Source organism: Tyto alba, unplaced genomic scaffold (assembly GCF_018691265.1).
Source record: "Tyto alba isolate M040663 unplaced genomic scaffold, T.alba_DEE_v4.0 Super-Scaffold_1, whole genome shotgun sequence".
Lineage (NCBI taxonomy): Eukaryota > Metazoa > Chordata > Aves > Strigiformes > Tytonidae > Tyto > Tyto alba.
In genome coordinates, this window is record NW_024881261.1 from 19,865,923 (window position 1) to 19,889,015 (window position 23,093).

A 23,093-nucleotide genomic window follows, 5' to 3' on the forward strand; every position below is an offset into this window, starting at 1 on the left:
AACACAAACTTTATACCAGTGTTAGCATTACTATCTGTTGGTGAATGAACAAACAGATGAGCAATCATCATCTCTAGTTTCTACATTATCACCAGAAAGTGATGCCACCAGATGTTTCATCTGGTTATATCTTCAACCTTAAAAAAAAAAAAAAAAAAAAAAAAAAGTGTTTTGAGAGCCTGTTGAAAAGTGCTTGGGCTTTTTTTTTTTTTTTTTTTTTTTTTTGCTGTGTGTGTGAAGGATTTTTGGGATCTTTAGCTTGAGATGGACAGTCGTAGCTCACATAGTGCACTCAGATATTCCTCATTGTTGGGACACAATGCAATGGCTTTCTCATAGCACTCAATTGCTTCATGTTTTTCACCACTTAGATTATGAATGAATCCAAGTGTGCCAAAATCCTTTGCATCTCCTGCACCTCCCTGAATTCTCTGTTCCATCAATTTCTTCAGAGCACTTTTGCACTTATGGAAATAATAAGATTCTTTTTCAATTTTCAGTGCTTCTATGTAATACCTAATGGCTTCAGATTCTGATTTCATATGAAAACGCTGAAAATTGCCATAATTGTAGTAGAATTCGTGTTTATCATCATAGGATAGAATACTTATCTGAGATGCTTTCTGAAATGTCTCTTTTGCTTCTTTATACCTCTTTTGTTCTGCATACATGTTTGCTAGGTCAATATGGGCAGCAAAAAATACTGTCTTTTGGTCAGTCGCTGATTTAAAATGAAAAATGGAAAGTCGGCCGAGTTCTTCCACTTGCTGTCGAGGTGGATATCTTGTATTCTTTTTCAATTGAAAGAGCTTTGCTCTGTAGCACAGTCCTATCTGGTGATGCAAAAAGGCAGATTTTGGTGTCACTGCTAGGGCCTTTTTCAAAATCTCCAATGCCTTGTCCACTTCTCCTTTCCTTCTGTAAAATTTAGCAGCGTATCGCAGGAAATAAGGAAGATCAGGGCTATTCTGCATTGCTGCCTCAATGTATCTCACGCCTTCATCACCTTGCTTTAAGTCCTGAAGTTTTAATGCAAGTAATGCCATAATGAAAGTATCCTTTGGATTCAGTTCCACTGCACGCTTCAGGGGCTGGAGGGACAGGCTTAAATCTTCACATTGTCTGTGTAAAAACGCTTCCAAACGATACATTGCTATTGCATAGCCGGCATTGAATTCTGGGTTGTTGGGTTCATCCTTCAGAGCATTTTCAAAGCAATTCTTTGCTCTTTCATAGTATTTTCTCCCAAACTTTAATAATGCCCATCCTTGCTCAGCATAGATCTCTGGGAGCTCGATCTTCCATTGAGCAGTACTTGAAAGATTTTTGCAGCTGTTTTCCACTCTGTTTACATAAGTTTGAGCTTCTTCATATCTCTCCATGTGGTAATAGATCCAGGCATAGTTCCCCCAGGTAACAAGGCTTCTCCTGGCAACTTCATCTGGATGATTTGTTTTAACTGTTTCTTCAGCTTTTTGGAGATTTCTCAGGGCTTCTTCATTTGAATTCTTTAGGTGGCATACATAGGATAGTAGATTATAACCTGTGATGCTGTCTTTTATTAAAAACTCTATCTGATCGCCTATTGTTTCCTCTAGGTCATCAAGATCCACATCCTGCTTCAGCAAAGACCATGTAAAATGACATTCTAGCTGCTGCAGGGAGTTCTTCAAGGAATTATTGAAAACATTACTAGAAGAAATCAAAGAAAAACTTACTTATACTCCATCTGTTTTTTGCTACTCTTGTTTTTAAACCAGGCATGATGTAATTCAAAAGCAGGCAATGCCTCAGCTGGTGCCACTAGTCAACAAACAAGCCAAAGCTGTGGGAAACCATAGGGCTAAGGAGTTGAATAGTTATTTTAGTAATTCTCCTTGAGAGTGTACGAGGGCAGCTCTTACACAGCGACAGAGCTGGTGGTCTGGATGTCAAAGAGGGCATAGTAGTCTCTATGGTAAAGCTGTCACACCTCTGTATTTCAGGAACATATTTCCTATGCTGGGAACAATTGCTGAAGCCTACACAAAAGAGGTAATCAAACAACAATCTTCCCCTAAAATACAGATAAAGTGATATAGTGCCTTTCTCCTGTGTATTTCTGTGTATTTTATGTTTTGGATTATAAATTTAATTTTTAGTTTTCTGCATTTGTAAATGCTTGTGTGTTAGACCATAGCACTGTTTTTATGTTATGATTATACTTATGTATCCAGTAGCTGGCTCCCAGATCCCACCAGTCTCCCCTCTTGCTGGCACCTGGGCATACAGCCTCCTGTGGGTGCAACCCTACTCCATGTGCTGATACAGACCACACACTCACTCACTGACCCTACGTATCTGTAGAAGCTGGCTTTGGAGAGCCAGGAGCTGGTCAGGGATCCACTCTCTTCTCAGAAGCCTCACCCTTACTGACAGATACACAAACACACAATCATACCGACCAGCCCCTGTTTACACCCAAGTGGTCCTTAATACCCCTTTATCCTTCCCTATTTTTCAACATTTGTTCCTTCCCAAATCACCCAGATCCCTCATTTACCTGCCTTTGGTCCCCTCCTCAAACATCCCATGTCTTTCGTGATCCCCAAATGCTTCTCCTTGCATCGCATAACGTGTCCCATATTCCCAGGTAGTTCAGACTGTAAGGCATTCCTGTGGACCCCTGGTGCTGGGTGTCCCCCCAGTCTGGGGGGCTGAGGGTCCCCTGGGGCAGCCCTGGGAGGGCTGGGTGGAGGTTTGTGTCCCTGACTGGGGCACTGTGGAGCCTGCGGCTGCCCTTGTGCCTCTGTGCTCCTGTGTGCGTGGGCATGGGCTGATGGTTCTTGGGACAAGGCAGGGAGCAGCCAGAGCAGGGTGTTATCTGGGTTTCCCCTCCTGCCATTGCCTGCCTGTGCTGCTGTGTGTGTGTGCAGACAACCTATCAAGGACAAACCTTTACAATGCAGAGGAGATAAGGCTTTAGTCCACCTTGTGTCCTCCCTTAAAGTAGGAATTATGCATGACTTTATAACCAAGGCTTCTCAGCCAAATCCTTCTTTGTTAGAAAGACTTCTCTGCCCTCCCTCCTGTAAAATCTGGAGGGTCTAACAGCCTGTGTCATATGTGTGCTGCTGCTCAACTGCAAAATCATATACAAGAGGAGATGTCTTCTGGGTAAAAAAAAAAAAAAAAGAGTGCAAGGACTGGGAAATTATGAGGAGGCAAATCAAAGAGGAATTGGGAAGCAATTCTTACAGGTTCTGGGACAGTGGGAAGGACACTGGAGAAAGTGACACTGAATACAAGTTTCCACCTAAACCACCTGACAAAGGTACTGGAGGAAGATCAGGCAAAAAAGGCATTTATAAATGCTGTTAGTGCTTAAGTTTGTCTTTTTTGCCTTTCTCAATCTCCTCTAACTGATGTTTCTGATTGGTATTAGCAACAGTTCCTAATTAGAAGGCTGTATGTGAGATAATTACAGTTCTTCTGGGATGAAGGGGAGGTGAGAGCAAGTTCTTATCACTGTCTTGTTAGAAACCTTTGGCTACAGGTGAATACCACAGAAGAACAGATATTGGTTCCCAAGTCACCAAAATATTGCAGGAAGAGCTTGAAGCATTTAAGTAATCCCATTCAATTCACGATGAAATGTGTGAATTTTTTTATTGCCTCAGCTGAGAACCATGAAAACATCCGTGGTTGAAAACCACAGCAGAGAGTAATTCAGGGAAAGGTATTTGTGGAAAATGAATATTCATAAATGTCACAAAACCGGATTTGTGATGAAGATTAAATACAGTTTAGCTTAGTTCAACCCATAATTGGTAGATGTAGTTTCTAAAGTTATCATAAACATCTTTGTTTTGCCCTAGTTGAGTGTGTGTGTGCATGTATGTGCCTCTGCATATGTGTGACAGTCTTCAGAAAGTGTAACCCCCTTCTTGCGCTTTGAGCTGCAGCCCGGAATGCGCACTGCCATGTTTGCTGGTCCTTGCAGTAGTAGAGGTCAAAAAGTAAATTCCCAAGCACACTGGTGCCAGGCACCCATTTGGCAGGGCACCAGCTACAGCTGCAGCCTGGATTTCATCCCTGAACTGCATGCACACAGTTTTTCTGACTCAGTTCTGTTGACAGACTGGCCCTTGATGGGGAAGCAATAACACTACCATATTCAGTAGCACCCTTATATTATTTTGATTCTTCCAGTAAATATTCTGTAAAATATTTTCTGCTCTTTGGATCCCCAAAGTCCCTCACTGCTTACAGCTATGTAAATATTAAGCACTATTTTCCCATGACACAGCAAAAATGCATCTTTCAGAGATCAGGTTGTTCACTTACCTCATGGTTTTCCTTCTCCGATCACTTGTCTTAAGGTAGCTTCAAAGCCAAAGGATTGTGGCTCACTGCTGTTACGACTTTCCTTTATTGTGCTCCAGCCCTCATGTGACCTGTGAGTAAATGAAGAAGAACCAGAAAGTGAAACTTCAATTTATGTATGAATCTGCAAAAGAAGCTGGAGCAGCTGCCAGTAGGGGAATAGAAACTTTCAAGTCACAGAACTGCCTTTTCCAGCCTGGCTTGGTGCCATGCATTACACTGTGTTGTGGAGAATGTGGCAACAGCTCCTAATAACACCCAGCGTTAACTTTATTCAAACCCAGAGGCATCTACGATGAGAAGCGATCTCTTGGGGAAGGCTCCCAGAAGTGTGGGGAGTTTCAGCCCATGCAGGCAGTGACTCTTCAGGATAAGGCCTTCCTTTCCCTCCTTCGCTCTTTTCCCTTTCTTTTAAAAACAAAACAGTCTTACATATGAGAACTAGTTTCTGCAAGAAGTTGGAGAGCCTTAGTAACACGCCTCTTGTGTCTGTCTCATTTAAGTGTTTGTGTGTGTGTGTGTGTGCTGAGGGTTTATTTTGTTGGAGCTGATGTTTCAGAGCTCAAGGTAAGTGTTAGTACAGCTATTACTCTGAGTAGCATGCAACATTCCGGCAATCAGGTATTTGATAAGTGGTGAAAAGAGGCAGTGAATTGGAAAGGAAAAAGGATTAGGGTGTCTCCACAGATTCATGTTTATGGAAAATAAAGGTTGCAGGTAGTTGTAGGGAAATGTATTTAAAAGGTTTCTGCAAGGCCAAAATCAAATGTGGACACTAATGAGTTATTAATCTACTAAGTATCTATGGGTTTATGTTCTCTGCTTCTGTCCCAGGTGACTCTTTTCTTTAGTATATTATTTGGTACCTAGCCTGGTACATATGGGAAAATGCAAGAATTTTCCTTCTGGAATGCAAAAATTTGCCCTGGTATCTGTATTTTTACAAATGTAGCTGCATCTATATGCTTTGGTTTGATACAAATGCACATTGAATAAAGTAAGTGCAGGAAAGTGCTTAAAACAGAGTAAGTGAAAGTAAAAGAATAGTTATGCAATGCCTTTCTGCAGCCATCTTTGTAGCTTACTTGGCACAGAACAGGAAAATTCAGAAATACTTCTACAGCCCTGCTGCTTTCACTTCAGGGAAAGCTGCAGCCGGGCTGACTGGTGTCAGGGAGAGCTGTGTTGCATAGCAGCACATGCTAGAGCTCCTTGGAAAACACTTGTCCAGAAATGGGCTGGAAACAACAACGGCATTCATGTTTAATACAAAGACTTTGTGTACTTGACTGTTCTGTACATATATAAGAATAGGGAATGGCTTCAAAATATCTACACATTTTAAGGAGAAAACTCACATATGTATATTTATTTGGAGCTGAAATGGATACAGGCTGACAAAGAATTCTCCCCTGGTATCATTAGCCCAGCCAAACAATTGCATGAAATGCAGTTTTCACTAGTAAAATAATGTAAATGAACTAAAACATAGCAAATGACAGGATCACTTAAAAAAGCCTATTTTATGCTGGTTTCAATTTAGCCTAGTTTAACATCTAATTACTATGTTTGACAGCAGCAGCTGTGGCATTTTATAACTTGGGGTTTCGCCCAGGAGGCAGAGTACCCTATAGTTAATTTGACAGAAAACCCAAGTGAATCACTGAGCATTACTTTTGCTACGCAAGTTCTTTAAAACCAAATGACCCTAAGAAATGGGATCCAGGAATGCAAAGGGTCACACAGTGTCACCTGTGCCAAGGGATGTATCTATATATCAAAACAATGGGATGTTATGAAAACTTCAATGATTTCTCAATTGAAATCTTAGTGGTTTCTAAATAAACAGAAACACTTCTTTTCTTGACACACTCCTGCTCTATCACGGTGTATTTCGTACCAGGTTTCTGTATTCTGAGGATACTGCTATGGACCTGGATCTAGTAACACAACTATTTATGTTACAGGATTGAATTTGGTCCAAGTTTTTGCAAGCCTGGTCACGCATCCCCTGAGCACAGACACGCTTCTCCGGGCAATTACCGATATGCAATGCAGTGCCAGTTAGTTGTCTCAGAGTACGAACATAAAACAGATTTGCAAGCCGTGATGCTGACCCTGCCGGAACTGTGTGCCTGCATGTAACTTAAGCCCACTTGTATTAGCTTTTATATATTTAGACTATGCTCCAAGATGACGGATAGATGATCTATTTGTGTAAGAATGACAGAAACTGCTGACAACGCTTCATAGTCTTTACAAAGGACTGGCTCTTCCCCAGGCGCCGGCGTTCACCACACTGCGCAGCATCCCCGCGGCTGCTGCTTTCTTCCCGGAGCCTGCTGCCGGCTCTGCGGCGAGACCGGAGCAGAAAATGGCATACACCCTCGCAGGGAGGCACTGTGAGGATTCTGGAGCCTTCAGCGAAGGGGCAGAGGCAGAAGACGAGGCGCGGCTGGGAAGCAACAATCATGGGCGCCGTGCGCGGGGCTGACAGATTTCTGAAAATGGAGGCGGGGGGGGGGGGGGAAGCCTACGCAGGTGTTCGTTGAGAAACGCTGACTCACGCCGGCTCTGGCAGCCCAGGGCCGCGCACCCCAGACCCGCCGCCGGACGAAGCGGGGCCGGCGGCACGGAGAGGCAACGGCGGCCAGGGGCTGCGCGGGGCCCGGTGGCCGCCGCCCCCGGGCGGGCTCCCGCCCCGCGGCTCCCGGCGGGGTGGTCCGGTCGGCGGCCGCCGCCGATAGGCCCCGCCGCATGGCCTGAGCAGCGCCGCCGGCCCAGCGCCCTCCTCCCGCCGCGCCGCGCTCATCCGCGCTGGGAGCGGCGGGCGCACGGGGGCGCGGCAGCAGCAGCGGCGGCGGCGGCGGCGGCTCTGTGCGGAGGGCGGGCCGTCCCGCCGCCGGGTGGCTCCGCCGGGCCGCAGGCACCCGGAGCGGGAGGGGCGAAGGGGTGCGGGACACCCCCGGGCGTCCAGCTCGCTCAGCCGCCCGGGGCTGGACCGCGCCTCCGGCCCGCGGCTGCCGCCCCGCCGCTGACAGCACCGTGGCCGCCCCCGCCCCGCCCCGTCACGCGGCCCCGGGCCGGCCGCCGCGCCCGGCGGAGGCGGCACAGCAGCCTCGGCGGGGCCCCGCTCGCCGCTGCCCCAGTGCCGGGTGCCTCTTCGCCGAGGTGGGCCGGGACCTCCCGCCTCCCTCCCGCCGAGCCGGGATGCGGGGCCTGGTGGTCGCCGCGTTCCTGCTGCAGAGCATCGCCTCTTCGGGCGCGTTCGCCAGAGGGAGGAGAAATGTGGACCCCGAGACGAACATGAACATCGTGAGTGGCGCGGCGGCGAGGGAAGAGTGCCCGAGACTTGTCGCCGGGTGTGGCCGCGGGGTCGTAACGGGGCGAGGAGAGGAGCAGAGGCGCAGGGGGGCGGCGGGCGGCCCCTTTCCGCTCCGCGGGCGCAAGCCGGGGGCTCCCGCCCTCGGCAGCCGCGGCGAAAGCCCCGGGGGGCTTCAGCCACTGGTCGCCCCGCGGCCGCTTACACCTTCAGATTATGCGTCGTCCGTCTCTGCTCCTCCTTCCAGGTCCTTCTTGGTCCCCTCTTGCCTTGGCTGGTCATTCTCTCGCGTATTTTCCTATCCAGACCTGTGGGGTTTTTTGTTAGGGTCAGGACACTCTTTTTCTTAACCGCTAGAAAAGCGCATGTTTATGAAGCATACCGGTGCTGCTAGCGCAGTGTTCCCGTCTTCTTACCCACGACTGCTTGTTTTCTCTTTTGGCGTTTTACTCTCTTAACTTTATTCTCCTTCTTCTGCAATAGCCAAATCCAGAAAATATTTGCTGTTAGTAGCTGGTATCAGTTACTCTTTCCTCTGCTCCATCTGAACTGTGCCGTTTCTTTTTTTCACATGTGCAAGAAGATACTTCTAGAAATGCTTACGGTTTATAAGAAAGGTGCTTGAGTTGTCAGTATCATCTAAATATCATTTCGAGGACTGGCAATAGTCATTTAGTCTAAAGCTAATAGCATTTGATTTGAATTTAGCTTTAAAATAATTTTGGATGATTAATGTCACTGTAGATGTTTGAATTAATCATGCTATTTCTTTTAAATACATCTTTAATATTCCTTCTCTTCCTTGCCCAGCAGCTTAAGAGCAGAATTCCAGTCACGTCTTACATTTCTTGCATTTTCTCAAGGCACTGTTGGTGTCATAAAACCAATTAAATAACAAGTTCTCTGTCTTAATGGAGTTACATCAAATGAAAGTAACATAAATCCTGAGACATAAGAGATGGGAGATAAACCTATTAATGGAATCATAGTGTTTAATGGGGGTGGTTTTTTTATTGTTATTTCCCTGTTTGGCTTGTCAATAAAGTCACTGAAAAGCTCTGCAACAAACATAAGGTTTGAGGAGAAAGGTGAGCAATAAATGGCACATAAAACTATGAGCTAAGGTGGCAATGTCAGCAGCTCATACATATGAAGAGTGTGACCTCTGTATTTTAAAGCTGATGTGTTTGTGGTTCATTTCAGCACATTCCGCAAACATGATTGTGTCCTCTGTATAACAGAGAATTCAGGATAAAGTTCAGATATAAATCTGAAATATTTTTAAAGAAGCCTTTTCCTTCAGGAGAGATGAAGTCTTCCTTCCCCTTCTTCCATATGCCACTGTGGAGCCAGTGGCTTTTTTCTGTCCTCACTTGTTTGTTGCTTGAATGATACCACTTTCCTTGAAAGCAGACAGTTTCAATTTTTCTCTGCCAAATCTGTATCTCGCTGTTTTGCCCAGTTATCACAATCTCCTCTTCAACACTTCAGTCTCTTCTCTCACTGTAAATAGCGTGTGAGTAACTAATATGACAGTGGATGGGGACAATCTAGGGAGTCCTCCCACGTTCCGAGGTTAAGGTTTGTGCTCTGGCTAGTTCCTGACTCCGTACTGGGATAAGTTTCATAAGAAAACCTGCCTGCATCAAATAGGCAGGTGGTATGTCACATTCCTACCACATCCTTTAATCTCACATCACTGTCTCTGAAAGGAATCCAGAGTACTCTGCACATATTAATGAACTGAGGAGGCTGGCAGTGTGACTCCAAGGCTGTTTCTTTTCTTTCTTCAGAGTCAAATTATTACCTTCAGGGGATACCCTAGTGAGGAGTATGAAGTGACAACAGAAGATGGGTATATACTTTCTGTTAACAGAATTCCTTATGGAAGAAAAGGCCATGAGAGAAGCAAAGGTAAGATTTGTGTCTGTTTGGAAAAATGGGAAATAATGGAAAAGCTCTCTAATTTATAAATCTTTTGCTCCTGTAATAATCCAGAAGAAGATTAAAGACTATATGACCTATGCAGTTAGAGTGTTTTATTGGTGAATGTTGTGGTCAAAATAGATTAGGCACGTGTAGAGTGACTTGAGTAAAGGAAGGGAGGAGTTTGAAATCTGTTTTCCTGGCATTGCCTTTTTGTGACACTAGTACAAGCCCTTCATTGTTTGATTTTTTTTGAGGGGCTGAGAGTCTTGGATTTCCTAGAAAGTGGAAGATAAGTGTTGAGATTTGTTGGGGTTTTTTAAGTAATAAAGTCTCTTGAAAAGAGGTTAATTATAACATTGTTGGGTTATTTCAAACGCCATTTTTAAAAATGCTTCTTCATAACAAATGCATTTGTAAAAAATGCCGGACCATTTTCAGAAGTAGGGGTAGTTCACATATCTCTTTTGGTAAAATATAACTAAACTACGAGAGTTCCCACTAAAATGTTCACAAAATAATTACTGCTTGTTTCTGCATAAAATAAGAATTCATTTGTTAATTTTAACCTCTCTGAAGATTCCTCTGCAGTAAGGTACAAGCGAGACCAATACTGCATACTACTGGGGTGTCATATTTTATGCAGCTGTTTAAATAGGTAAATATATATATATTTATAGATATAAATGAGATAAAATCCCTTCAGAACATCTTGAGTACAACACATTTAAAATTATATTGCAAAATAGGATATGTAACAGGTAGCTGAAAACAGTTCAGCCTAGACCAGGTTGTTTTATGGATGCGATTTGTTGGGGGACTGGGATGAACATTGGCATGTGCCACCAAAGCAGTGTTACAAGCTGTAGGAATTATTGTTGAAAGCTGGTAGAAAACCATGGAAAGGATGCAGGGGGTGTACAGGTGAGGAGGTGGGTGAGAGGAAGGATGGGGGAATATAAACCGAATCTTAAGGGAATGATATGGGTGAAGGTTTTTGCAAGGAGTGAATGATGGAATGCTTTAAAAATGCGACCAATGTATGTGGAAAAGGAGAGACACATAGCCTTTGGCTTGCTATCCTTGTGCACTGCATTTGGAATTACCAGCATACTTGAACAGCAGTGGCTGAATTTGGTATCAGTCTTGTCACCACCCCTTATAAAAGATCCTGCGGACAATCACATGCATACAACTGCAGCCTGTTTGCATAGGAACTGTATGTATTCTAAGGAGTGCCTCAGAACCCTTTGGACTGAAAAACACTAGGATGAGAGGTGAAAACATGGAGCTCACAGAAGGAATAAGTGATTGTTCTATAGTCTTGGGTATGAACAAGAGCTGTGGAAAACCCCTCTCCACTGCAAAAGGCCAAGCAACAGTCTTCCTGACCTTATCTGTTGGTTTTGTATGAATTAGGATGTTTTCACTGTCCACTGTTGCTCACAAGGTGATTGTGTAAAAATCAGTGCATGGACGGGGCCAGTCAAACCTGGCAGGTGTCTTTGTACTTAAGAACTTCAGAGAAGCCCACGGGAAAAAGACAGGGTGCCTTTGTACCTGTTGATTTTGTCAAATCCTTCATTGATGACATAAGCAAACAGAAGTTTCCTGACCTGTGGGAATTCTCCACATTCCCCTTGACACACCCTCGACCCCAAGTTCACGTTTTGCAAAGTGCTTTAATTTTAAAAACAAGGATTACTGAGCACATTTGGGGAAGTATGATATCCTAGAAGAATGAAGATTCCAAAGTTCATGTTGATCTTAAGTTTTTATAGACTTGGTATCTTTTCTCAGAAAGATACCAATGATGAGTAACTGCTGACTTAGCGTATATATGCCATAATTCTTCTTTTGCAATACCTGCATAATGTGAATAGGATGCCTTGGAATTATGTATCACATGATGTTTTGGAACAAAGCCTGCAGGTTTTTTTTTGTTTTTTTTTTTTTGTTTTTTTTGGTTTTTTTTTTCAGCTGAAAAAGGAAAACATTCAGAGAACCTAGAAGCAAAACATCAATGATTTTTAGTTTTAGTATTAACTAAAAGTCTAAAATAACTGCATAGCATGGGTAAGAAGGGCATGGAAATAAGTCTGTCTTCAACTTCTTGGGAGTGCAGTGAAGAGAATAAAGTGTTTTACAGCAGAAAGGGTAGTTTAAAGATGTACCTTTCTTACTCCCCTCTGAGATTTTTAGAATCAGAGGTGGTACAAAATTATTATTGTACAAGTCAGTTTGTCATATGACTGTGCAATTCATGTGCAGATCTGGTGACCGCCTGGCAAAGTGAAAAAGGAACTGGGAAAAATTGGAAGCTAATAGGGGAACAGAATTAAAGCATTAAAGCAATATAAGAAATTATATAAACAATATAAACAGTTTTTCCCTTCCTATGTTATGAAACATGCAGGTTGCAGTTTAAGGAGAGCCTGTTCTTCCACAAATCACAATTTGGTTGTTCTGAGTTTAGTAGAAGGGAAGAAGGTATCAAAGCTAAAAGTGAACATTACTGAAAACTAATTTAACATTAGGCTTGAAAATCCTGCACACTGTTCATAAGGCAATGAAGTATTACTGCAGCAGAGTAAACAGTTGTGTTGAACTGTACTGTCCCCAGTGCCAATTTGGCACAGTATGGGACAGTATGCCACATGCTTTCTTAACAAAAAGGGTGAAGGGCACTGAAAAGGTTCCTCATCACACGTATAAAGGTTGACAGGAGGGTGGAATATTGCTTACCACGTGTAGGTGACTGAAACAGTTGTGATTTGGCTGTTTCTGCTGAAAGATCCAAGTCTAAATTATCAATGGAGGAAGTGTTGCATTAGTATTGTAGTAGAATGATGTCTCATTGGAGGAGGTAAATTCCTGAGTTATCTCTGGCATTGAGCTAAAGTTACAATGTTATCAGATTTCAGTTGTTAAAGCAGAAAAAAAAACAAACCAAAACAAAAAAAAACCAAACCAAAACTAAAAACCACCTGTGCTACTTGTGAGATCCAGAGACAGGTCTCTGGATTTTCTGAAGGTCATGTTCCTTCTAAGGGATTATAGACTAATTTATTTTCTTTGTGTAGAAGCAGAAACCTTCAATTTTTAAAATCAATATTCCAGATTTAGGCACCTTCCACACAAAGGTGTCATTTCCCTTTTCCAAATGGGTAAGTCAGGAGAGAGGCTTCCTCCACTTATGTCTTGACTGTGGTTCTTTTAACTTCTTAAGTCAAGGGAAGAAAGTCCTTTGAAACAATAGATTCTCTTGTTGGCTACTTGTACTGCTCTCCAGGTTCTGCCAGAACTTTGGTAATGGAAGGGGATTGCATAGAGAAGGTGTCAGTGCAAGTTGCAGACTTGTCCACAGCTCAGCACCCTAGTTTGGTATTGTTTTAACTGGAAAACAAAGATCTCAGTAGCATATACATGAGAATGCCTTCCCCAGGTTTAGAGGCAGTGCAAGGGTCACAAGCTGTCTCTGTGCTTGGGCCACTTTGCTGAGTATGTGAGCTTGAAACAGTTGTAAGGGCTACTTGTAATTTTCTTGTAGCTTCTGCTTTCGTCATGTTTGCTTATTGCATGTTTGCTGTCTGTTTTGAACTTTAAGGAGTCTTTTGCTCTAGCTGGGAAGCTAAGAAATTGCTAATTTAAAATTCTTAATGGTAAAAAATTGCTGTGATTTCATGGCACTATGAATGTTATAGAAATTGCTAATCTTTGTAGGTTAAGTAGATTAAATATTCAAAGTGCAAATCTAAAGCAGACTTTGAGTAACTCACTTGAATTCTTCTTAGGTATTCAATTCCAGCTAATGAGGAAACTCTGATAAATGCTTAATTTTTCAGGTCCAAGGCCTGCTGTGTTTCTGCAGCATGGTTTGCTTGCAGATGCCAGCAACTGGATCACAAATTTGGATTACAACAGCCTTGGCTTTATGCTGGCAGATGCTGGCTATGATGTATGGCTGGGAAACAGCAGAGGGAACACCTGGTCCAGGAAACATACACACTTCACAGTGAAGCAAGAAGAATTCTGGGTTTTCAGGTATCCATGTCTTGCTAGAGAAACTACACATGCTGTTTGCAGTCAGGCTTCTCTTCCTCTCCTCACTCATCATCTCAGTTCAGTCACATTGTGATTGTACAAGATCTTTTTTTTTTTTTTTTCCTGGTTATGTGTGCTGTCACATATGTAGAGGCAGTAAAGGGGAGTTTTATGGTCAATATAGTGTCCTGAGGCAGCCTTCATACGTGGTCAGTAGAATGCTGACTGCTTGCACCGGTGCTTGGTGTGAGGACTCAATCACCAGAGTGTTCTGCTTTATCCAAAGGAAGCTTTTCTTTATGTCCAGGCAAATGAGCTTGTACATAAGTACAGTAAAGCTCTGTGCAGCTGTTCCACACTGATAACTTTACTTACACAACTGACTTTTTATCTTTGCTTTGTAGCTTTGATGAAATGGCTAAGTATGACATTCCAGCTTCAGTGGACTTTATTTTGAAGAAGACCAGCCAGGAACAACTATTTTACATTGGCCATTCACAGGGCACCACAATGGGTATGTGAAAAAAAGCATCCGTTAGAATATGTTGTGTTTGAAATGATACTGAGTTCCACATATGTGGTTTAATGATGAAAAAGGGCTTTTGAAATCTACTGCTTCTGGTTTTTAGCTGTTTCCTGGAATATCCATCAACATTAAAAAGAAATGTGTTTACTTTATGTGTTTACTTAAAGTGGGAAGCTGTTGAAATGATAAATTGAAGTCACAGGTAGCCACCAGTACAGTTTCTATTAAAATAAATTGATGAACTTTGTATCATAAAATTAGAATCATCAGACATGTAGAACAAAGATTCCCATTTCCAGAATATTTTGCTGTAGGTAAGGCCTGGCTTAGGTGCTTTTAGACCTGCAGATAAAAAGAGCTGGAAGAGTGTTAGGTTAGTTAGCATGAAATTGTTTTTCAGAAGAAACCAGATCCTTCTGATTTGCCTAATTTAATTTGTGTACCATAGTAACTAGATTAATTTAAAATATCTAAACTGATCCTAGAGACAACAATCAAACTATTATTCTAAAATACTTGTGCACACTCAGCATAAGTAAAATTCTCATCTACATTGTGTCAGTGAGTATGGTTAATTATTCTCATATTATTTACAGCTTTCATTGCTTTTTCAACTTTGCCACAGCTGGCTAAGAAAATCAAAATGTTCTTTGCCTTGGCACCAGTAGCTACAGTCAAGTTTGCAACTAGCCCTCTGGCAAAATTGGGAACCTTTCCTGACCTGCTGCTCAAGGTTTGTATTTGAGTGTAAACATTTTAAGCCAAATGAGGTGATTCTCTTTCTAGCTGAAAACAGCATAGCAAAGAATATTAATAGCTGTGATTAGATTAACATGTTTGACAAGGATACTGTGCCAGTTTTTCCATAATAATGCTATGGAAGTAAGCAGTGACTTCTCTGGCTTTACTGCTGTCTAATGAGACAGTTTGCATCAGTTTAAAGTAGTATTTTACAATTAGAACTTAATAGATGAAATGAAATTGTGGTTTTCTATTTACATGTTTTTAGAGTTTACGCTACAGAAATCACATGATTAATGAAATAGTTGGTCTGGTTTAGAAGAGTCATATGATAGCTTTATGCAGAATACTTTTGAATTGTCATGAACTTTTAACAGATTTGTTTCACAATTAACCATTTTGTATCAGAAGAGGATCCTTCAGAGGGTGATTAAGAGCAGCAGCTTTATTTAGATGCTGTGAGTCATTCTGTGGAGGAGTTTACCTTTCCCCATTAATATCAAAGGGAACGTAGGTAAACTAGCAGGCTGCAGTAAGTGCCTGCAGTCAGACATTGTGAACAACCTGCTATGTGTCATTTTTAACCATCACTTTTCTTTCCACCACCCGTGGAGATTCCCACACACAGCTGTTTGTTCTGTGAGATAAACCCTTCTCTAATGTACCTTGTACAGATTTAATGCATGTCTGTTTGCAGTATTAGTTCCCTGCTCCACAGGCAGATACCTAGAAGCGATACTAACAACGGTGGTCTCCTGTTCCTTGTTTAATGGACTTTGTCTAATGGGGACAGTGGCTGATCAGTGCCCTGTGCAGATGCTCGTGTTGTGCTGAGGAACCTGATTCTCATGGTGACTTGCAAAAAAAACCCAGAGTGCAGAAGTACGTGACAGCCACAAACCCACAAGTCAGTTGTATCTTTAAAGAGCTGTGTCACTTTTTAAGGAAGTGCTCAGCAGGCCATTTTCAAATCCTTGTAAAATTTTGAAAATACTCATGAATAGGAAGTGGCCATCGCAGTTCATGCAATTTGTTTTACTTACATGGTTTGAATTAAGGAAGATGACAGTATAAAGCCATTTAACATTGGCAGATGCAGCTTAAAATATTTTTAGCCTTGAACGATTCTGGTGACAAGTAGCTGTGTAGAACTCCTATAAAATACTGAATTTAAAACTGATTAGAATTTGAGGTTAGGTTTAGAGTTCTTTAATGATGGTCCCAGTTCCCACATACCTTTTGTGGGGGTAATGGACTGTATCATTTGTAGCAGAAGCACTAACCATGGCCTTCCCATTGCACTGTAAGTGAGGCTGATAAGGAGATAAATCATTTTCATAGGACACACCAGTCACGAGTGCAAATGGAAATAATTACATCAAGAATATTGTAGTTTAAAAACTAAAGCCAAGTTATTCTATACAATTACATGTTTGTCTTATGCGTTTGTTATTTTGCAGGACATGTTTGGAAAGAAACAATTCCTCCCTCAGAACTCTTTGCTGAAGTGGCTTGCTACTCATGTTTGCACTCACAGAATACTTGATGACCTTTGCGGCAACATATTCTTTCTTCTGTGTGGTTTTAATGAGAGAAACTTGAACATGGTATGTTTTGGTGACTTTTAATAGCAGAGTTACTGTGAACTCTAACACAGTATTGACTGTGTATCATTGTTCTGACTGTTGTTTACATGTCATTAGAAAAAAACCTAATGCCGCCTTCATCATACTGGGTTTGGATGAATATCTTTCCTTGGTATAGGTGTAGTTGCCCAGTTTAAATGGATAGAATTAACCTTTTAAAATGTTACTGGAAGGCTAAAATACAGTATTTTAGATCTGTTGGGGGGAGTGGGTAAGAGAAGTGAATTAATATGATGGTGCAAGTATTTCATTCCTTTTGCAAGGAAGTGAGGAATAAAGATAAAGTTTTCAATCATTTTCAAGAGAACTATTGAAGTTCTTTGGTCTCTTGGTGGACATGCGCAATTATTTTCTCTGGGACAAATTTCTGACCATGCTTCTGGCTTCATTTGTGGTTCTAGTTCCAAAGGACTTGTTCATAGGACTTCTTTTGTTATGTGTAAGATAGCTGACAGCAATTGGTGTGAGACTGCCTTTTTCCATAACGCTTCTTAAAGTGTTTCTAACTCCCTGAAATCAGTAAAAGCTGATATCAGTTTATCCTCGGGTGGATGAAGGCTGGGGATTTTTTTTATTGGAGTGAGATAGAAATAGCATTATTTTTTTCCACAATTCTGTGGGCAAAAATGTACGGTTTTTTTTGTATTTTATAACAAGATGAAAGTGCAGTTTTTTGATGTTTTCATGTCCAGTGCATACGGTTTTCATGTCTTTAATGGTGGATAATATTTTTTTCTCTGCTAGGATTTAAGTTTCCCCTGGGTATCTTATACTTCTAAACTCTAACTTCTAAACATTTTATACTAAAATGTATAAAATTCTGAATCACTTTGGATTGGCAATTACTGGTTTAAATGTAGAGTAATGCAAAGTGTCTCTGGAGGTCCATCAAATACTAATGTGCTTCCAATTCTTACTATACTAGCACTTTTCAAAAGATTTTCTGAATATACAAAAAACGCTTAAGGGATATCATTATCAGGTTTAAAGTTCAGCTTTAAAGTACTGCAGTTAATTGTAAGTAATCTCCAAAACATTTGAACCTTTTACTTCATCTGTATATATGGCTCCAGTTAACTTTTATTTATAACAGTTTTTAGAGGTATGTACAATTTTCTGTTAGTTGGTCAAGAAACAACAATGGTTGCACCATGAGGAGTTAACCACACTAATTATCTTGTTGCAGAGCCGAGTGGATGTATATTCAACACACTGCCCTGCGGGGACATCTGTACAAAACATAATCCACTGGAGCCAGGTAGAGTTTCCAGAATCTAAAATGTCTGTGACTCTAGCTTGTTTGTAGAATATTGATGACTCAGATATTTAAATGGAATAAGATGCCAAAACACATATGTAGCATTGCCCAAGTGAAAATCTGGAACTGCCAACTGTCAGAACAGCAGCTTTTCATTGCAGCTGCTTTGATGATACTGATTTACGGTGGCTCACCTGTCTCCCCTATTTCTTTGAAGATGGGCTAACTGTAAGTACTTCAGGCCAACAAACAATAGAACAGAATAACACAGAGATGCTGTAAAAAGTATTTGCTTACCTTTCAGCAAACCCTGTTTTGATGACAAGTTACATTTTTAGCCAGTGAAAAGCAGCAGAGTTTCTGTTCTGTTCTATTCTGTTTGGCTTCATTTTCTATTTTATTAGCGTATTTTGAATTTCACCTCAATACATGATTTCATGCCTGCGATCCTATTGTGCCTGAAGCTTGCTCAGCAGGCTCACAAATACAAGAAGACATTTGCCATGGAAGCAGTGATCAATGCTACTTGTGATCTTGTAACTGGACTTGGTCATCTATTCAGAAGCAATGTGCTCTGCTGTACATAGCTGTTCAAGTGTTGCCTTGGAAAGAAATGTGTGAGGACTTTTTATTTTTTCCAGGTCCCTGTTACATAGACTTCTGCTTCTGAAAATAATAGGCAGTAAATCATACAGAGTAGGCTTTCTAAGAAGGCTTTATGCTGTGTTCATATACATTTAGACAGCAAGGTAGATATTTCAGAAGCAAGCATGGAGCTGCCACATCCTGGCTTTGGATCCACTAAACTGTTTTCCTTAATCCTTCTTACCGTTGCTAATAAAGAGTGCAAAATTTTAAGGAACAAAGTCTCATGGTATTGAATGTTAATGTTTCCCCCTCCTGTGACACTGGGCAAAGCAGTGACACTTGTCCGTGTTAATACTTGGCATTTCACTGTTTCTTGTGTAAATTGCCTTTGCCAATTCTCCAGATGACCTATACTTTTTTATTTCTGCAACTGAAGTGTTGCAGTTCTTTGCATGTGTGCATATTTGTTTATTTCTAGGCTGTGAAGACTGGGGAACTCAAAGCTTATGACTGGGGAAGCAAGGCTGCAAATATGGCTCACTACAATCAGGTAAGCATCTTTTATGGATATAATTCTTGAGTGTCACAAAAGGAGTCCTTGGGCACTTTTCTGGGTGTTGTATTTATGCTGCATGCTAAAGAGGCACTAGTGTTGCCCAGTAACCAACTGGAGATCTGACTTTTAAAAAAAATAAATAAATAAATACAGGACTATGGAGCTCTGAGGTAGCCCTAAGTCAGCATGGAGCCCACGCTTGGATACGAAGTTGTGATGGCATACTGTTTTCTGAGGGTGGCTCTGCCTGCCCGCTTTGTGAGATCTCAGTGCACTTCTCACAATAAGGCATAGACTGTCAGTGCATGTGTATTGCTTATCTTCAGCCTATTTAATCTCCATGCATCTTTGTTTCTAAATTGCTGTGAGCAATGCTAAAAATATTTTGCCCCTTGTCACTTTAGTGACTGGGAAGGGTTGAAGTATCATACTTTCAGAGCAGCAATCACTTTTAGTATTTGATTAGGGTTTAGAAATAACTTGAATGGGATGCATTCTCTGAGACTTCTGCTACCCTGCTGTCTTGTAAACTCCTCAGACCACATCTTTATGGCTATGCGTGCTATAATATTGCAGCACTTTTGGAGTTACATTTTCTGTTGAATCAGGACTCCTGTCTCCATCTCTGCCCAAAAGAGGAAGAGAAAATGAGAATCTGACACATTCTTCTTGCACTTGCTAGTATGTTACACTGCAGTGTTGTATCACACTGAAGATGTGTTCTTTCTAATGCTTTTGTTTTTACTTTCTCCCTCCTCAGTCCACTCCCCCTTTCTACAAAATAAAAGAAATGACTGTACCAACCGCAGTATGGACTGGTGGACAGGACTGGCTGGCAGACCCAAAGGATGTTGCTATGCTGCTCACTCAGATCACAAACTTGGTTTACCACAAAAACATTCCAGAATGGGAACATTTGGATTTCATCTGGGGCCTTGATGCACCTTACCGCATGTATAATGAAATAATTAACATGGTTAGGAAGTACCTCTAAACTGGCATGGTATTTCAGAGTATTAGTTTCCCAGGAATTTGTCTTTTTTGAACATATGCTTTTCTGGCAATAATCCCACATTGTTTATTTATGATGCATTTTTAAAATGCCAGCAATGACTACTGAATTGGATTCATATTTGGTTTGTTTTTCTCAGTATTATTTCTCTCTCCTGCAGAAGTCCTCATTGTATGCTGCTGATTTTGCACACAGTGACATGGTACTCAAAAAACAGCAGTGTGACTTTGCATTAAAGTAGTATGCCATGTGGATATAAATTTAATGACATGTCTGAAAGACAAGTTAGTACATTCAGCACATCAGGTACTTGACAATTAAAACAATAAGTATTTCACTGTGCATAAAACATTGCCATTTCTGAGTGTGTTGCCATTTCTGAGTACCTTTCAGAAGTACTCCTTGTACTGTGGAAACCCATGTGGTGCTGGTACTTTAAAAAGCACTTAGTGACTTTTTGTTGCATTATTATTTTAGCCATCACATACAAGCTGGCTAGATCAGATTACTTTATTTTTCAGTATTGCCCAGAAGAACTGTCATAAAGCCAGAGAAGATCACCACTGTCAGTTGAAATCTCCTATTTTGGCACTGATTCATTGCTGCATTTTTCTTGATTTCATGTAGTCCCTGAAACGTTTAATGTTTCATGTACCAGGTATGGATAAGGATCATTATTTGTCCTTGCAGATTCCTGGAACAAGAGACGCGGTTAAAAGAAATAACACTTTCAGTTAGTTTTGTCAATATGTTATGGCTTTCAAGGAGAATGATATAACATACTCATGTTTTGGTTTTTTTTGCACTGACCACTAGAAAACAAGATCCCCCAGTATACTACTGGCGAGGGAAGAGCCAAAGCATTAATTCTATGGCTTGAATGACTTAATTTGCTTGGATTTTTCCCCTTAATCCTCTGCTGCTTTGAAGATCTGTTTACTTAGTTGCTTATGTGGTGCTTGCCACCATTGTGTTCAGGAACTGTATAACAACCTGTTGAAGCCTGGCAGTATTAACGGAAGTTTCCATTTGTCTCAGTTTCCACTTTAAAATGGGGCTAAGCCCCCATTTAATGGGGGGAGAGGATTCACATCTGCTTCAGGGGTCTGACTTTGGAGCTGTAATTGTCTGTTGTATAGGTGCCTTGCTCTTTCCATTGACTACGCAGAGGACCTAGGCTCCTCTGAATTGCACAGAAGTTCCAAATATAGATGTATGAACAATCTCCAGAGTCAGTTGCCTCGGTCCAGATGATAATTTCTGTGCCATGGTTGGATTCAACCCAGATTTCCGTCAGTAATCCCAACAGGATAAACCCCCTTTTCTACATGATATAGAAAATAGTGCATTTTAAACTGAGGCAAACTTTTTACGTTAAAAAAAAAAAAAGGGGGGGGGGGCGGGGCAAAAAGATGCATAAGCCATAAATTACAATTTGCTTGTTTCATTTGTTTTATTCCTAATTCAGACTCAGGGAATCCTCAGGCTTTGTTTAAAGAAAAAGTGCTTAATGATATTTCAGTTGCAATTCTTAGCAGGACCTCTAATTTGCTTTGTGTTTGTAGCAGCCATGTTTGCTACACCTGGTTGTGCTGAAAAGAAGTTTCTGTAGGAATCCAAAGTGTCTAACTTAGCAGTTGTGAGGGTATGTGATACATTAAGAGCCATGTGCATCATGTTTATTAAGCTTGAGATATCTCAATAAACATGAGACCTGCTTGGGGGTCAGAGCAATGTGTTGTGTTTCACTTGTTTCATGAATGTATGCGAACTTTTGGGACAGAATCCAGAAAGCTGAGTCTGCTTTTCACAACTATTCATCCTTAGAACAAGTACAATAAAGAAGTAAAATAGCCAAGTAAGCTTCCATTTTACTTTTGTCCTGAAAGAGGATTTCTGTAAGCCTAAGAGGCCTTTCATGTTGTTTTCGGGGACTTCTCTGAGACTTTTAAGATGCCAATTGTAAATAACTGCTCACAAGACGGAGTAATTTTCTAAGCCTCCATGTGAGGCTCCTTTCAAATCACTGACATGGTGTAAAGCTTCTTGTATCACATTCTTAAACCTTGGGTAAGCGGATTGCTTAACGGACTGTCTGGTAATCTCATGAATAGCATCTAACCACATAGTAAGGCAGGGAACTAGCCTTTCTGTGGTACGTTTGACCCAGGTTTTGACCTTTGTCATCTTCAGTAATAAATATGCTCAGGCTGCACCTTCCTGTACATTCTAAATACAGTAGATGTGCAGTCAGGATAGCAGGGTGTATTAAACCCTGTGTGTTGCCGGCTTTGTCAGCTGGTGAACTCCCAGTGTTCCTGGAAATAAAGCCAGAATGGTGGAAGCTTTACACAAAAGCCATTATGGAGCTTCTCTGCTTTGCTGGAGCAGGGATGGCTGTGGGAATTGTGAACTGCTGTGCTCCCCCTGGCTTGCTAAAGTTAGAAGCGATGCGTGACACAAACTTGGAGTGGTGTCAGTGGAAAGAAACGTACATAATAAGACACCCTGAACATAGAGCAGAAGAGCAAGAAGCTTGGTCTTAGGTCAAGAGTGCAAATGAATGGTACATTTTTCAAAGCAGATCTTACATACTTGGTGCCTGTTCTATAGACATCTTTGTGTTATAGGTGTATATATAGATGATGTTGAAGGTTGGCTGAACATCAGCTTTGGATAATATAAAAGTATACTAGCATGACAGAGGGCATCAGACATGTTCTGCTGGCTTAGTTTCATCATTTAGTGATGTGATCAAACTATGCTAGAAAGCCAGAATAAAGTAGTCCCCGTTCAGCTGATGGATTGCCAGGCTCACAGACCAGTGTGCACCTGAAGTGCACGATCCAGGGTTTTGACTCCGAGCTGTACAACAGAACTGGGCATTTGAGGGTTTGTGCAGAAATGAAGACATGTAGTTTTGCCACGTGTTGTGCTTGGGACTTGGAAGGTGTTTTTTTTTTAGAGTAATTTGCAAGTATATTCCCACTGTCCATTTTATGCGGAAGGCCTAAGGATGGTAGAGTTGTCTGTGTTAGTGGTGTGTACTGAATGATGCACTAGCACAGTGCAGAGGATTTTTACACTATTTAGTGATAACACTGACAGA

General features: G+C 41.5%; 2 protein-coding genes across 3 annotated transcripts; one reads left to right on the forward strand and one right to left on the reverse strand.

Moving 5' to 3' along the window:
• Positions 1–232: 232 nt before the first annotated feature.
• On the reverse strand, positions 233–8,325 carry LOC104363230 (interferon-induced protein with tetratricopeptide repeats 5). 2 transcript variants are annotated; one of them, XM_033001783.2, is made up of 3 exons: positions 7,893–8,325; positions 4,327–4,436; positions 233–1,692 (listed from the first exon to the last, which is right to left on the reverse strand). In XM_033001783.2, the coding sequence occupies exons 2-3, from the start codon at positions 4,329–4,331 to the stop codon at positions 255–257; spliced, it is 1,443 nt and encodes a 480-aa protein (XP_032857674.2). In that variant the 5' UTR covers positions 4,332–4,436; positions 7,893–8,325; the 3' UTR covers positions 233–254. The 2 variants fall into 2 exon arrangements, with proteins under 2 accessions (XP_032857674.2, XP_032857675.2); XM_033001784.2 differs by lacking the exon at positions 7,893–8,325 and adding an exon at positions 6,409–7,088.
• On the forward strand, positions 7,227–21,718 carry LIPA (lipase A, lysosomal acid type). Its single transcript, XM_042789432.1, has 9 exons — positions 7,227–7,680; positions 9,481–9,601; positions 13,459–13,657; positions 14,062–14,171; positions 14,780–14,916; positions 16,385–16,531; positions 17,757–17,828; positions 18,895–18,966; positions 19,733–21,718. The coding sequence occupies exons 1-9, from the start codon at positions 7,576–7,578 to the stop codon at positions 19,964–19,966; spliced, it is 1,197 nt and encodes a 398-aa protein (XP_042645366.1). The 5' UTR covers positions 7,227–7,575; the 3' UTR covers positions 19,967–21,718.
• Positions 21,719–23,093: the final 1,375 nt, after the last annotated feature.

What these genes read in the sequence shown, in the direction of transcription:
- LIPA (XM_042789432.1), top strand. Translation starts at nt 7,576, where the DNA reads ATGCGGGGCCTGGTGGTCGCCGCGTTCCTGCTGCAGAGCATCGCCTCT. An exon ending in TTCCTGACCTGCTGCTCAAG is followed by an intron (nt 14,917 to 16,384) that starts GTTTGTATTTGA and finishes GTTATTTTGCAG; the next exon opens with GACATGTTTGGAAAGAAACA. An exon ending in ACATAATCCACTGGAGCCAG is followed by an intron (nt 17,829 to 18,894) that starts GTAGAGTTTCCA and finishes GTTTATTTCTAG; the next exon opens with GCTGTGAAGACTGGGGAACT.